The following is a 14928-nucleotide window of genomic DNA, read 5'->3' as shown; positions in this document are numbered from 1 at the left end:
GCCAAACGCACAATTTGCGTGTAGCAAGGCTTGTTGGCGTCCTTCCGGCGGGAAAACACTTCTGCACAACTCTCCAAGGCAAGAGGGATCCGTCCACCAAAGGAGAAGTCTCTAGCCCTTTTCGTTCCTGCAGAAACCTCAGCTTCTTCTGTCCAGTCGAAGCTTCTTTGCACCCGCAGCTGGCATTTCCTGGGCATCTGCCCATCTACGACTTGCTTGTGACTTTTGGACTTGGTCCCCTTGTTCCACAGGTACCCTAGATTGGAAATCCACAGTTGTTGCATTGCTGGTTTGTGTCTTTCCTGCATTATTCCTCTAACACGACTCTTTTGTCCTTAGGGGAACTTTAGTGCACTTTGCACTCACTTTTCAGGGTCTTGGGGAGGGTTATTTTTCTAACTCTCACTATTTTCTAATAGTCCCAGCGACCCTCTACAAGGTCACATAGGTTTGGGGTCCATTCGTGGTTCACATTCCACTTCTGGAGTATATGGTTTGTGTTGCCCCTATCCCTATGTTTCCCCATTGCATCCTATTGTAACTATACATTGTTTGCACTGTTTTCTAAGACTATACTGCATATTTTTGCTATTGTGTATATATATCTTGTGTATATTTCCTATCCTCTCACTGAGGGTACACTCTAAGATACTTTGGCATATTGTCATAAAAATAAAGTACCTTTATTTTTAGTATAACTGTGTATTGTGTTTTCTTATGATATTGTGCATATGACACTAAGTGGTACTGTAGTAGCTTCACACGTCTCCTAGTTCAGCCTAAGCTGCTCTGCTAAGCTACCATTATCTATCAGCCTAAGCTGCTAGACACCCTATACACTAATAAGGGATAACTGGGCCTGGTGCAAGGTGCAAGTACCCCTTGGTACTCACTACAAGCCAGTCCAACCTCCTACATTGGTTGTGCAGTGGTGGGATAAGTGCTTGAGACTACTTACCACTCTTGTCATTGTACTTTTCATAAGAGAAAAATATACAAAACAAGGTCAGTGTATATACACATAGCCAAAAAGTTTTGCATTCCTCTTTTCACTCTTTTCTAAGTGCTGAAAAGTACTCCTAAACTTTCAAAAAGTTCTTAAAAGTTTAAAAAAAAATATTCTGTCTTTCCAAAAAGTTCTGAAAACTTTTTTCTCTTTTTCTATCACTTTAACTCTCTCTAAAAAATGTCTGGTACAGGCCAAAATGTTGAACTGTCCAAAATTGCATATGATCACATTAGCTGGAAAGGAGCAAAGAGTCTCTGCATAGAGAGAGGTTTGAGTGTAGGGAAGAATCCTTCCTTAGAACTGTTAATTAATATGCTTAGAGTACAGGATAAGGCCATAAGTGCCCAATCTGGTGAAAAAGTAGCTAATGGTTCTCAATCTGATCCAGGGACTCCCCCAGGAAAAGGTTCAGGAAAGAAACTTCTCAGCCTGCCCATTACTAGACAGTCTAGCATAGTTGGTACAGAAATTGAATCACACCATACTGATGGTGTGCTCTCACATTATGCTGGTAGCCAAGCTGTTAGGGTGCCCTCTGTAAGGGACAGGTCTCCTTCTGTTCATTCCCATCATACCTCTGTATCTAGAAATGTCCCTCCCACCCACCCTGATGACAGATTGTTAGAAAGGGAACTCAATAGATTGAGAGTGGAACAAACCAGACTGAAGCTCAAGAAGCAACAGCTGGATTTGGATAGACAGTCTTTAGAATTAGAGAAGGAAAGACAGAAGTTGGGTTTAGATACCCATGGTGGCAGCAGCAGTATTCCCCATAGTCATCCTGCAAAAGAGCATGATTCCAGGAATCTGCACAAGATAGTTCCCCCTTATAAGGAGGGGGATGACATTAACAAGTGGTTTGCTGCACTTGAGAGGGCCTGTGCTGTACAGGATGTCCCTCAAAAGCAGTGGGCTGCTATCCTATAGCTATCATTTAGTGGAAAAGGTAGGGATAGGCTCCTTACAGTGAAAGAAAATGATGCCAATAATTTCCAAGTTCTTAAGAATGCACTCCTGGATGGTTATGGCTTAACCACTGAACAGTACAGGATAAAGTTCAGAGATACCAAAAAGGAGTCTTCACAAGACTGGGTTGATTTCATTGACCATTCAGTGAAGGCCTTGGAGGGGTGGTTACATGGCAGTAAAGTTACTGATTATGACAGCCTGTATAACTTAATCCTGAGAGAGCATATTCTTAATAATTGTGTGTCTGATTTGTTGCACCAGTACTTGGTAGACTCTGATCTGACCTCTACCCAAGAATTGGGAAAGAAGGCAGACAAGTGGGTCAGAACAAGAGTGAACAGAAAAGTTCATACAGGGGGTGACAAAGATGGCAACAAAAAGAAGGATGGTAAGTCTTCTGACAAGGGTGGGGACAAATCTAAAAATGAGTCTTCATCAGGCCCACAAAAACACTCTGGTGGGGGTGGTGGGCCCAAATCCTCCTTTAATCAGAACAAGGAAAAGAAACCATGGTGCTATTAATGTAAAATAAAAGGCCATTGGACAACAGATCCCAGTTGTCCAAAGAAAGGCACCACAGCTCCTACCACTACAACCCCTACTGCTACACCTACTGTCCCTACTAATAGCAGTGGTGGTGGGAGCAAACCTACTAATAGCCAATCCAAGGGAGTAGCTGGGCTCACTTTTGGTAATTTAGTTGGGGTTGGTCTGATTAGGGAGACCACAGAGGCTACTTTAGTCTCTGAAGGGGCTATTGATTTAGCCACTTTGGTTGCTTGCCCCCATAACTTGGAGAAGTACAAGCAACTAACCCTAATAAATGGTGTTGAGGTCCAGGCCTACAGGGACACAGGTGCCAGTGTCACAATGGTGATTGAGAAACTGGTGCACCCTGAACAACACATACTTGGACACCAGTACCAAGTAACCGATGCTCACAACATAACACAAAGCCACCCCATGGCTGTTGTAAATCTCAACTGGGGGGGGTTAACTGGTCCAAAGAAAGTTGTGGTAGCTTCAGATTTACCTGTAGACTGTCTATTAGGGAATGATTTGGAGACATCAGCTTGGTCAGATGTGGAGTTGGAGGCCCATGCAGCAATGCTGGGCATCCCAGGGCATATTTTTGCTTTGACAAGGGCTCAGGCCAAAAAGCAAAAAGGACAGGGAAGCTTGGATCCTGGAACAATGGACCAAGTGCTCCCTAAAGCTAGGGCTAGTAGAAGCAAACCACTTGCTACTATCCCTCCCTCTACAGTGGATTCTACTTCTGAGGAAGAAGAATTCCCTCCCTGTGCAGAACCTACACCAGAGGAGCTGGAAGCAGACACTGCTGAGCTTTTGGGTGAAGGGGGGCCTGCCAGAGAGGAGCTGAGTGTGGCACAGCAAACCTGTCCCACCTTAGAGGGTCTCAGACAGCAAGCTGTCAAACAGGCTAATGGGGATGTCAGTGACTCTCACAGAGTTTACTGGGAGGACAACCTCTTGTACACTGAGCATAGGGATCCTAAACCTGGAGCTGCCAGGAGATTAGTGATTCCTCAGGAGTACAGAAAGTTCCTCCTAACACTGGCACATGACATTCCCTTAGCTGGGCACCTGGGTCAAATGAAAACTTGGGACAGATTGGTACCATTGTTTCATTGGCCTAGGATGTCTGAGGACACAAAGGAATTTTGTAAGTCCTGTGAAACCTGTCTAGCCAGTGGCAAGACAGGTGGCACTCCAAAGGCACCCCTTATCCCACTGCCTGTGGTTGGGGTTCCCTTTGAAAGGGTAGGGGTTGACATAGTTGGCCCCCTTGACCCTCCTACTGCTTCAGGCAATAGGTTTATCTTAGTCGTAGTGGACCATGCCACAAGATATCCTGAAGCTATTCCTTTAAGGACCACTACAGCACCTGCAGTGGCAAAAGCCCTCCTGGGAATATTTTCCAGGGTGGGCTTCCCAAAGGAAGTAGTATCAGACAGGGGAAGCAATTTCATGTCTGCATACTTAAAGGCCATGTGGAAGGAGTGTGGTGTAACGTACAAGTTCACAACACCCTATCATCCACAAACAAATGGACTGGTGGAGAGATTTAATAAAACTCTCAAAGGCATGATTATGGGTCTCCCTGAAAAACTCCGCAGGAGATGGGATATCCTTCTACCATGCCTCCTTTTTGCCTACAGGGAGGTACCCCAGAAAGGAGTGGGCTTCAGCCCCTTTGAACTTCTTTTTGGTCACCCTGTTAGGGGTCCACTCACACTTGTAAAGGAGGGTTGGGAACAACCTTTAAAAGCTCCTAAGCAGGATATTGTGGATTATGTACTTGGCCTCAGATCAAGGATGGCTGAGTACATGAAAAAGGCCAGTAAAAACCTTCAGGCCAGCCAAGAGCTCCAGAAGCAATGGCATGATCAGAAGGCTGTTTTGGTTCAGTACCAACCAGGGCAGAAAGTGTGGGTCTTGGAGCCTGTGGCCCCAAGAGCACTCCAAGATAAATGGAGTGGACCCCACACAATTGTTGAAAAGAAGGGTGAAGTCACCTACTTGGTTGACTTAGGCACTGCAAGGAGTCCCCTTAGGGTGCTCCATGTCAACCGCCTGAAACCCTACTATGACAGGGCTGATCTCACCCTGCTCATGGCAACAGATGAGGGACAGGAAGAAGACAGTGATCCTCTACCTGATCTCTTCTCTTCCACAGATCAAGATGCTCTTGTGGAAGGTGTAGTTTTGGCTGATTGTCTTACTGCTGAGCAGAAAGACAATTGCATAAATCTCCTAGGACAATTTTCAGAACTCTTCTCTATTGTGCCAGGCACCACTTCTTGGTGTGAGCACACTATAGATACTGGAGACAGTTTACCTGTCAAAAGTAAGATCTATAGGCAGCCTGACCATGCCAGGGACTGCATAAAGCAAGAAGTTCAGAAAATGTTGGAACTAGGAGTGGTTGAGCACTCTGACAGTCCATGGGCTTCTCCTGTGGTACTGGTACCAAAACCCAATTCTAAAGATGGAAAGAAAGAAATGCGGTTTTGTGTAGACTATAGAGGTCTCAACTGGGTAACCAAAACTGATGCTCACCCTATACCCAGGGCAGATGAGCTCATAGATACACTGGCATCTGCCAAGTATCTAAGCACTTTTGATTTGACTGCAGGGTATTGGCAGATCAAATTGTCAGAAGATGCTAAACCTAAGACTGCATTTTCTACCATTGGAGGACATTACCAGTTTACTGTAATGCCTTTTGGTTTAAAAAATGCACCTGCCACTTTTCAGAGGTTGGTGAACACAGTCCTGCAAGGGCTGGAAGCTTTCAGTGCAGCATATTTGGACGATATAGCTGTCTTTAGCTCCAGCTGGGATGATCACCTGGTCCACCTATGGAAAGTTTTGGAGGCCCTGCAAAAGGCAGGCCTCACTATCAAGGCTTCAAAGTGCCAGATAGGGCAGGGTAAGGTGGTTTATCTGGGACACCTTGTTGGTGGGGAACAGATTGCACCACTTCAGGGGAAAATCCAAACAATTATTGATTGGGTTCCCCCTACCACTCAGACTCAGGTGAGAGCCTTCCTAGGCCTCACTGGGTATTACAGGAGGTTCATTAAGAACTATGGCTCCATTGCAGCCCCTCTTAATGACCTCACTTCCAAGAAAATGCCTAAAAAGGTATTATGGACAGCAAGCTGTCAGAAAGCTTTTGAGGAGCTGAAGCAGGCCATGTGCTCTGCACCTGTCCTGAAAAGCCCTTGTTACTCTAAAAAATTCTATGTCCAAACTGATGCATCTGAATTAGGAGTAGGGGCAGTCCTATCACAACTTAATTCTGAGGGCCAGGATCAACCTGTTGCTTTTATTAGTAGAAGGTTGACCCCTAGAGAAAAGCGTTGGTCTGCCATTGAGAGGGAGGCCTTTGCTGTGGTCTGGGCTCTGAAGAAGTTGAGGCCATACCTGTTTGGCACTCACTTCATTGTTCAGACAGACCACAAACCTCTACTTTGGCTAAAACAAATGAAAGGTGAAAATCCAAAATTGTTGAGGTGGTCCATATCCCTACAGGGAATGGACTATACAGTGGAACATAGACCTGGGAGTAGCCACTCCAATGCAGATGGACTCTCCAGATATTTCCACTTAGACAATGAAGACTCATCAGGTAATGGCTAGTCTTATTGTCCTTCGTTTGGGGGGGGGTTGTGTAGGAAAGTACCATCTTGCCTGGCATGTTACCCCCATTTTTCACTGTATATATGTTGTTTTAGTTGTATGTGTCACTGGGACCCTGGTAACCCAGGGCCCCAGTGCTCATAAGTGTGCCTGAATGTGTTACCTGTGTAGTGACTAACTGTCTCACAGAGGCTCTGCTAATCAGAACCTCAGTGGTTATGCTCTCTCATTTCTTTCTAAATTGTCACTAACAGGCTAGTGACCAATTTTACCAATTTACATTGGCTTACTGGAACACCCTTATAATTCCCTAGTATATGGTACTGAGGTACCCAGGGTATTGGGGTTCCAGGAGATCCCTATGGGCTTCAGCATTTCTTTTGCCACCCATAGGGAGCTCTGACAATTCTTACACAGGCCTGCCACTGCAGCCTGAGTGAAATAACGTCCACGTTATTTCACAGCCATTTTACACTGCACTTAAGTAGCTTATAAGTCACCTATATGTCTAACCTTTACCTGGTAAAGGTTAGGTGCAAAGTTACTTAGTGTGAGGGCACCCTGGCACTAGCCAAGGTGCCCCCACATTGTTCAGAGCCAATTCACTGAACTTTGTGAGTGCGGGGTCACCATTACACGCGTGCACTACATATAGGTCACTACCTATATGTAGCTTCACCATGGTAACTCCGAATATGGCCATGTAACATGTCTATGATCATGGAATTGCCCCCTCTATGCCATCCTGGCATTGTTGGTACAATTCCATGATCCCAGTGGTCTGTAGCACAGACCCTGGTACTGCCAGACTGCCCTTCCTGGGGTTTCACTGCAGCTGCTGCTGCTGCCAACCCCTCAGACAGGCAGCTGCCCTCCTGGGGTCCAGCCAGGCCTGGCCCAGGATGGCAGAACAAAGAACTTCCTCTGAGAGAGGGTGTGACACCCTCTCCCTTTGGAAAATGGTGTGAAGGCAGGGGAGGAGTAGCCTCCCCCAGCCTCTGGAAATGCTTTGTTGGGCACAGATGTGCCCAATTCTGCATAAGCCAGTCTACACCGGTTCAGGGACCCCTTAGCCCCTGCTCTGGCGTGAAACTGGACAAAGGAAAGGGGAGTGACCACTCCCCTGACCTGCACCTCCCCTGGGAGGTGTCCAGAGCTCCTCCAGTGTGCTCCAGACCTCTGCCATCTTGGAAACAGAGGTGCTGCTGGCACACTGGACTGCTCTGAGTGGCCAGTGCCACCAGGTGACGTCAGAGACTCCTTGTGATAGGCTCCTTCAGGTGTTAGTAGCCTTTCCTCTCTCCTAGGTAGCCAAACCCTCTTTTCTGGCTATTTAGGGTCTCTGTCTCTGGGGAAACTTCAGATAACGAATGCATGAGCTCAGCCGAGTTCCTCTGCATCTCCCTCTTCACCTTCTGATAAGGAATCGACCGCTGACCGCGCTGGAAGCCTGCAAACCTGCAACATAGTAGCAAAGACGACTACTGCAACTCTGTAACGCTGATCCTGCCGCCTTCTCGACTGTTTTCCTGCTTGTGCATGCTGTGGGGGTAGTCTGCCTCCTCTCTGCACCAGAAGCTCCAAAGAAATCTCCCGTGGGTCGACGGAATCTTCCCCCTGCAACCGCAGGCACCAAAAAGCTGCATTACCGGTCCCTTGGGTCTCCTCTCAGCACGACGAGCGAGGTCCCTCGAATCCAGCGACGCTGTCCAAGTGACCCCCACAGTCCAGTGACTCTTCAGCCCAAGTTTGGTGGAGGTAAGTCCTTGCCTCACCTCGCTGGGCTGCATTGCTGGGAACCGCGACTTTGCAGCTACTCCGGCCCCTGTGCACTTCCGGTGGAAATCCTTCGTGCACAGCCAAGCCTCGGTCCACGGCACTCTAACCTGCATTGCACGACTTTCTAAGTTGGTCTCCGGCGACGTGGGACTCCTTTGTGCAACTTCGGCGAGCACTGTTTCACGCATCCTTGTAGTGCCTATTTCTGGCACTTCTCCGGGTGCTACCTGCTTCAGTGAGGGCTCTTGTCTTGCTCGACGTCCCCTCTCTCTGCAGGTCCAATTTGCGACCTCCTGGTCCCTCCTGGGCCCCAGCAGCGTCCAAAAACGCCAAACGCGCGATTTGCGTGTAGCAAGGCTTGTTGGCGTCCTTCCGGCGGGAAAACACTTCTGCACGACTCTCCAAGGCTAGAGGGATCCGTCCACCAAAGGGGAAGTCTCTAGCCCTTTTCGTTCCTGCAGAAACCTCAGCTTCTTCTGTCCAGTCGAAGCTTCTTTGCACCCGCAGCTGGCATTTCCTGGGCATCTGCCCATCTACGACTTGCTTGTGACTTTTGGACTTGGTCCCCTTGTTCCACAGGTACCCTAGATTGGAAATCCACAGTTGTTGCATTGCTGGTTTGTGTCTTTCCTGCATTATTCCTCTAACACGACTCTTTTGTCCTTAGGGGAACTTTAGTGCACTTTGCACTCACTTTTCAGGGTCTTGGGGAGGGTTATTTTTCTAACTCTCACTATTTTCTAATAGTCCCAGCGACCCTCTACAAGGTCACATAGGTTTGGGGTCCATTCGTGGTTCACATTCCACTTCTGGAGTATATGGTTTGTGTTGCCCCTATCCCTATGTTTCCCCATTGCATCCTATTGTAACTATACATTGTTTGCACTGTTTTCTAAGACTATACTGCATATTTTTGCTATTGTGTATATATATCTTGTGTATATTTCCTATCCTCTCACTGAGGGTACACTCTAAGATACTTTGGCATATTGTCATAAAAATAAAGTACCTTTATTTTTAGTATAACTGTGTATTGTGTTTTCTTATGATATTGTGCATATGACACTAAGTGGTACTGTAGTAGCTTCACACGTCTCCTAGTTCAGCCTAAGCTGCTCTGCTAAGCTACCATTATCTATCAGCCTAAGCTGCTAGACACCCTATACACTAATAAGGGATAACTGGGCCTGGTGCAAGGTGCAAGTACCCCTTGGTACTCACTACAAGCCAGTCCAGCCTCCTACACTAATTAATTAAGGTGACTCTGGAGCAGCAGATGCACAAATACTTCATCCCCACCGTAGGTTTCTGAGCTGCAAGAATCTTGGGGTGACTACAGGGTAAGCTGCATATTAGTTGGGTTTTTGGACAACGCTCTTCCAGAAGAACTGTTGCAACGGTACCATACCAATAAAGCACCACAATTAGTCAGAACACTAGACCACATAATATTGGAATGCTTTGCGGTGGCAGACATGTTGGGTGTGGGTAATTCCACTTTGGCTTGAGGGAGAAAGGCTTAATTTCCCCCAGTGTGGATGCAGCACTGACCGGTTATTCACAGGTTTGATACCTACAAAAGTAATGTGCACAATGGGGTGAGGACAGAAATTGGTGTACCTAGGCCAGATCTTGCTGCAATGTGCAAATAACCGCTTTCAAAGACCAAATCATCTCTGGTGATTCGCACTCACAGCCGAAACACCATCAGACTGCAGACTAAGAAGTGTAAAAAAAGAAAGAAAAACAAGCCTTTACCCTTTATGTACCCAGGATATGAAACAGCATCCCCACCCACCAGGACCGCCACAGCGTTACTCCAACTAAGAGAAGAGTTGAAGACGCACCTCTTTAAAGGGCACTACATCACAAGGCATTAATTATCTACCACCCAGCTGCCTCTCCTATCACTTGTTGACTTTGACCCTGCACAACGCTCTGCTGCCCTTTGGTTACGTTTGCACTATAGAAATACCACACACATACATACAGAAAAACTTGTCAACCATCTTTGAACAGATATTCTTGTACTGTAATGCCTAGTAAGGATGTTTTTACCACTCACATAGTTTATCTCTACTAAATATATAAACCATTTAATTTTTTTTCTATGAATGGAAAAAGTTCAGATGTTTCTCGAGTGTAATACTTTAATACATTTATTTTGTGATTCACCTTGAAAAGTTGTTAATTGTAATGCAAACCAAACATTTACAAATGCAATTGTTATTACCTGCTGCAGCATGGCTTTGCTGTCTACTACCTCAGTTACAGCAATTTCTGACTGAACCCTACAGTATATTCCACCTCACCCACAGCATTGCAGGCTTTGTTAGAACTCTTGTAGCTATGGTCATGTCTGGACATAGATCAAGTTGTTCTTTGTTGCTGTCCCTTGTTCCTCTATCAGAGAGTGCTAAGTGGAAGCCTTGTGAGATCTGCTCTGGACCTCTTGCTGTCCATGGTCCATGGTCACCATGGAGGTCTGCTGTCCAGTGTTTCCTCACCGCCACACATGTTGCTTCCCTACCACCAGTGAGCTGACGGGTCATGTGACAGTATTGCTGCTCCTCCCACTGCAGACGCTTTGACTCCCAGGGGCGCGACGACCAGCCCCGCCAAGATCACATGACTCACTAACAATAATAAGAGTAATGCAGAGGTGCCCTCAAGGTCATGCCATTTATGTAGCCTCCCAACCTCAAAATATAATAGATCCCCCCTCTAGTGCCTTGACGGTGTATGGGAACTAAATGACCAACAGGTGTGGTACCAGTAAATCAATATGATTTTCTGGTATGATCCGAAATATGATACGATATACTATGCGATATATGATACAATATACCATAAGAAATATAAACCATAAATAATACGAAACACAATACGATATACAATACGATATATAATACAAAATACAATACGAAATAGTACCCGAAATATTTCACGAAATATGATACAATATGTGATATGCTATACAATATGATATGCGATACGATATATGATACGCTATACAATTTAAAATAAGATATGATATACGAGACGACATACAATACAAAATATGGTACAAAATACTATAAGAAATACAACATGATATACAATATGATATACAATACAAAATATGATATGGTGTATGATACACTATACAATACAAAATATGATATGGTGTACGATGCACTATACAATACGAAATATGATATAATATACAATACAAAATATGATATGAAATACTATACAATATACAATATAGGTTACAATATACAATACAATATTCTGACATATAACCATCATGCATGACAACAGACCCCATTCAGGTGGAGACACCTCATTTTTAAAGCCCTAACTGGCTTCAGTTTAACTGTCTACTGCCTAAAATTGTCTCTGCTTCCATGTAAGTCTATCAAGAAAATAGGTTCCCCCAATTTCTTTTACAAAATCTCCCTTTTACCAGGTGCAAAATGTTTGCCTGTATGAACAATGCGGTAGCTTTAGCAATCCACTAGGCCCCATCAGCAGCCTCACTGCATCCACAATCCACAGCGGCCCAAGGGGTTGCACGTACGCTGGGCATTGCTGATGGAATTCCCTCTTCCAGTCCTGCCGCTGCTTGAGAGCTGTGTCCTGAGTGAGGCATTGCTGCTGGTGATCCCTCTTCTAGTCCTGCCAGTGCTTGAGAGATGTGTCCTGAGTCAGGCATTGCCACTGGTGCTCCCTCTTCTGGTCCTGCTCTTCTAGAGAGATATGTCCTCAGTCAGGTATTGCTGCTGGTGCTCCCTCTTCCGGTCTTGACGTTACTTGAGAGATGTGACCTCAGTCAGGCATTGCTGCTGGTGGTCCCATCTTTTGGTCCTAATGCTGCTTAAGCAATGTGTCCTGGGTCAGTCTTTGCTGCTGGTGTTCACATCTTTTGGTCCTGATGCTGCTTGAGAAGTGTCTTTGGTCAGATATTGCTGCTGGTGCTCCCTCTGCCAGTCCTGCCTCTGCCTAAGAGATGTGTCCTGAGTCAGGCGTTGCTGCTGGTGCTCCTCCTTCCGGTCCTGCAATGCTTGAGAGATGTATCCTGAGTCAGGCATTGCTGCTGGTGGTCCCTCTTCCAATCCTGCTGATGCTTGAGAGATGTGTCCTGAGTCAGGCAGTGCTGCTGTGATACCTCGTCCGGTCCTGCCACTGCTTGAGAGATGTGTCCTGAGTCAGGCACTGGTGCTGGTGCTCCCTCTTCCGGTCCTGCTGGTGCTTGAGATGTGAATCCTGGGTCAGTCTTTGCTGCTGGTGCTCACATCTTTCGGTCCTGATGCTGCTTGAGAAGTGTCTTTGGTCAGACATTGCTGCTGGTGTTCCCTCTGCCAGTCCTGCCTCAGCCTAAGAGATGTGTCCTGAGTCAGGCATTGCTGCGGGTGCTCATTCTTCTGGTCCTGTGATGCTTGAGAGATGTATCCTGAGTCAGGCATTGCTGCTGGTGGTCCCTCTTCCAATCCTGCTGATGCTTGAGAGATGTGTCCTGAGTCAGGCAGTGCTGCTGTGATACCTCTTCAGGTCCTGCCACTGCTTGAGAAGTAAGTCCTGAGTCGAGCATTGCTGCTGATGGTCCAGTCTGTCGGCATTCATGCTTGTTGAGAGATGTGCCCGGCTTTGCTGCTGGTCCTACCTCTTCTGCTCCTGCTCTGCTTGAGAAGTATGTCCTTGATCATTCACTGGTGCTCCCTCGTCTAGTCCTAACATTGCTTGAGAGGTGTGTCCTCAGTCAGCCACTGCAGCTTGTGGCCCCATCTTTCAGTCCTGATGCTGCTTGAGAGATGTGTCCTGATTCTGGCTTTGCTGCTGGTCCTACCTCTTCCGGTCCTGCTGCTGCATGAGATGTGAATCCTGGATCAGGCATTGCTGCTGGTGCTTACATCTTTCAGTCCTGATGCTGCTTGAGAAGTGTCTTTGATCAGACATTGCTGCTTGTGCTCCCTCTCTCACTCTTGCTGCTTAATAGATGTGTCATGAGACAGGCATTGCCGCTGGTGCTCCCTCTTCCAGTCCGTCCACTGCTTGAGAGATGTGTCCTGGGTGAGGCATTGCTGCTGGTGATCCCTCTTCTGGTCCTGCTGATGCTTGAGAGATGTGTCCTGAGTCAGGCAGTGCTGCTGGTTCTCCGTCTTCCGGTCCTGTCCATGCTTGAGAGATATGTCCTGAGTCAGGCATTGCTGCTGGTGCTCGCTCTTCCAGTCCTGCCGCTGCTTAACAGATGTGTCCCGAGTCAGGCATTGCTGCTCGTGCACCCTCTTCTGGTCCTTCTTTGCATGAGAAGTGTGTCCTGAGTCAGGCATTGCTTCTGGTGGTCCAATCTTTCGGCTGTGATGCTGGTTGAGAGATGTATTCTGAGTCCTGCTTTGCTGCTGGTCCTACCTCTTCCAGTCCTGCTCTGCTTGAGAGGTGTGTAATTGGTCAGGAATTGCTGCTGGTGCTCCCTCTTCTGCTCTGCTGCTTGAGAGGTATGACCTGAGTCAGGTATTGCTGCTGGTCCTACCTCTTTCAGTCCTGCCACTGCTTAAGAGATGTGTCATGAGACAGGCATTGCTGCTGGTGCTCCCTCTTCCAGTCCGTCCGCTGCTTGAGAGATGTGTCCTGAGTCAGGCATTGCTGCTGGTGCTCCCTCTTCCGGTCCTGCTGATGCTTGAGAGATGTGTCCTGAGACAGGCATTGCTGCTGGTGCTCCCTCTTCCGGTCCTGCTGATGCTTGAGAGATGTTTCCTGAGTCAGGCATTCCTGCTGGTGGTCCTTCTTCTGGTCTGTCCACTGCTTGAGAGATGTGTCATGAGACAGGCATTGCTGCTGGTGCTCCCTCTTCCAGTCCGTCCGCTGCTTGAGAGATGTGTCCTGAGTCAGGAATTGCTGCTGGTGCTCCCTCTTCCGGTCCTGCTGATGCTTGAGAGATGTGTCCTGAGTCAGGCATTGCTGCTGGTGCTTCCTCTTCCGGTCCTGCTGATGCTTGAGAGATGTGTCCTGAGTCAGGCATTGCTGCTGGTGCTTCCTCTTCCGGTCCTGCTGATGCTTGAGAGATGTGTCCTGGGACAGGCATTGCCGCTGGTGCTCCCTCTCCCAGTCCGTCCGCTGCTTGAGAGATGTGTCCTGAGTCAGGCTTTGCTGCTGGTGCTCCCTCTTCCGGTCCTGCTGATGCTTGAGAGATGTGTCCTGAGACAGGCATTGCTGCTGGTGCTCCCTCTTCCGGTCCTGCTGATGCTTGAGAGATGTTTCCTGAGTCAGGCATTGCTGCTGGTGCTCCCTCTTCTGGTCTGGACACTGCTTGAGAGATGTGTCCTGAGTCAGGCATTGCTGCTGGTGCTCCCTATTCTGGTCTGGACACTGCTTGAGAGATGTGTCCTGAGTCAGGCATTGCTGCTGGTGCTCCCTCTTCCAGTCCGTCCGCTGCTTAAGAGATGTTTCCTGAGTCAGGCATTCCTGCTGGTGCTCCTTCTTCTGGTCTGTCCACTGCTTGAGAGATGTGTCCTGAGTCAGGAATTGCTGCTGGTGCTCCCTCTTCTGGTCTGGACGTTGCTTGAGAGATGTGTCCTGAGTCAAGCATTGCTGCTGGTGCTCCCGCTTCTGGTCTGGACGCTGCTTGTGAGATGTGTTCTGAGTCAGGCATTGCTGCTGGTGCTCCCTCTTCCGGTCTTGCCGCTGCTTGAGAGGTTTGTCCTCAGTTAGGCATTGCTGCTCGTGCTCCCTCTTCTGGTCCTTCTTTGCATGAGAGGTGTGTCCTGAGTCAGGCATTGCTGCTGGTGGTTCAATCTTTCGGGCCTGATGGTGGTTGAGAGATGTGTCCTGAGTCCTGCTTGGTTGCTGGTCCTACCTCTTCCAGTCCTGACACTACTGGAGAAGTGTGTCCTTTGTCAGGCATTGCTGCTGGTGCTCACATCTATCAATCCTGATGATGCTTGAGAAATGTGTCCTTGTTCAGGAATGGCTGCCTATGCTCCCTCCATCAGTCCTTACCTGCCACTTGGGGTGAGCAAAGGGAG

General features: G+C 47.6%; 1 protein-coding gene across 1 annotated transcript; it reads right to left on the bottom strand.

The window, feature by feature from the left end:
- Positions 1-13441: 13441 nt before the first annotated feature.
- LOC138249615 (golgin subfamily A member 6-like protein 6) lies at positions 13442-14680 on the bottom strand. The gene has a single exon (XM_069203563.1). The coding sequence runs from the start codon at positions 14678-14680 to the stop codon at positions 13442-13444; it is 1239 nt and encodes a 412-aa protein (XP_069059664.1).
- Positions 14681-14928: the final 248 nt, after the last annotated feature.

Source organism: Pleurodeles waltl, chromosome 8, assembly GCF_031143425.1.
Source record: "Pleurodeles waltl isolate 20211129_DDA chromosome 8, aPleWal1.hap1.20221129, whole genome shotgun sequence".
Taxonomy (NCBI): domain Eukaryota; kingdom Metazoa; phylum Chordata; class Amphibia; order Caudata; family Salamandridae; genus Pleurodeles; species Pleurodeles waltl.
Note: the sequence above shows the minus strand (reverse complement) of the source record. Positions and strands in the feature narration are given on the sequence as shown.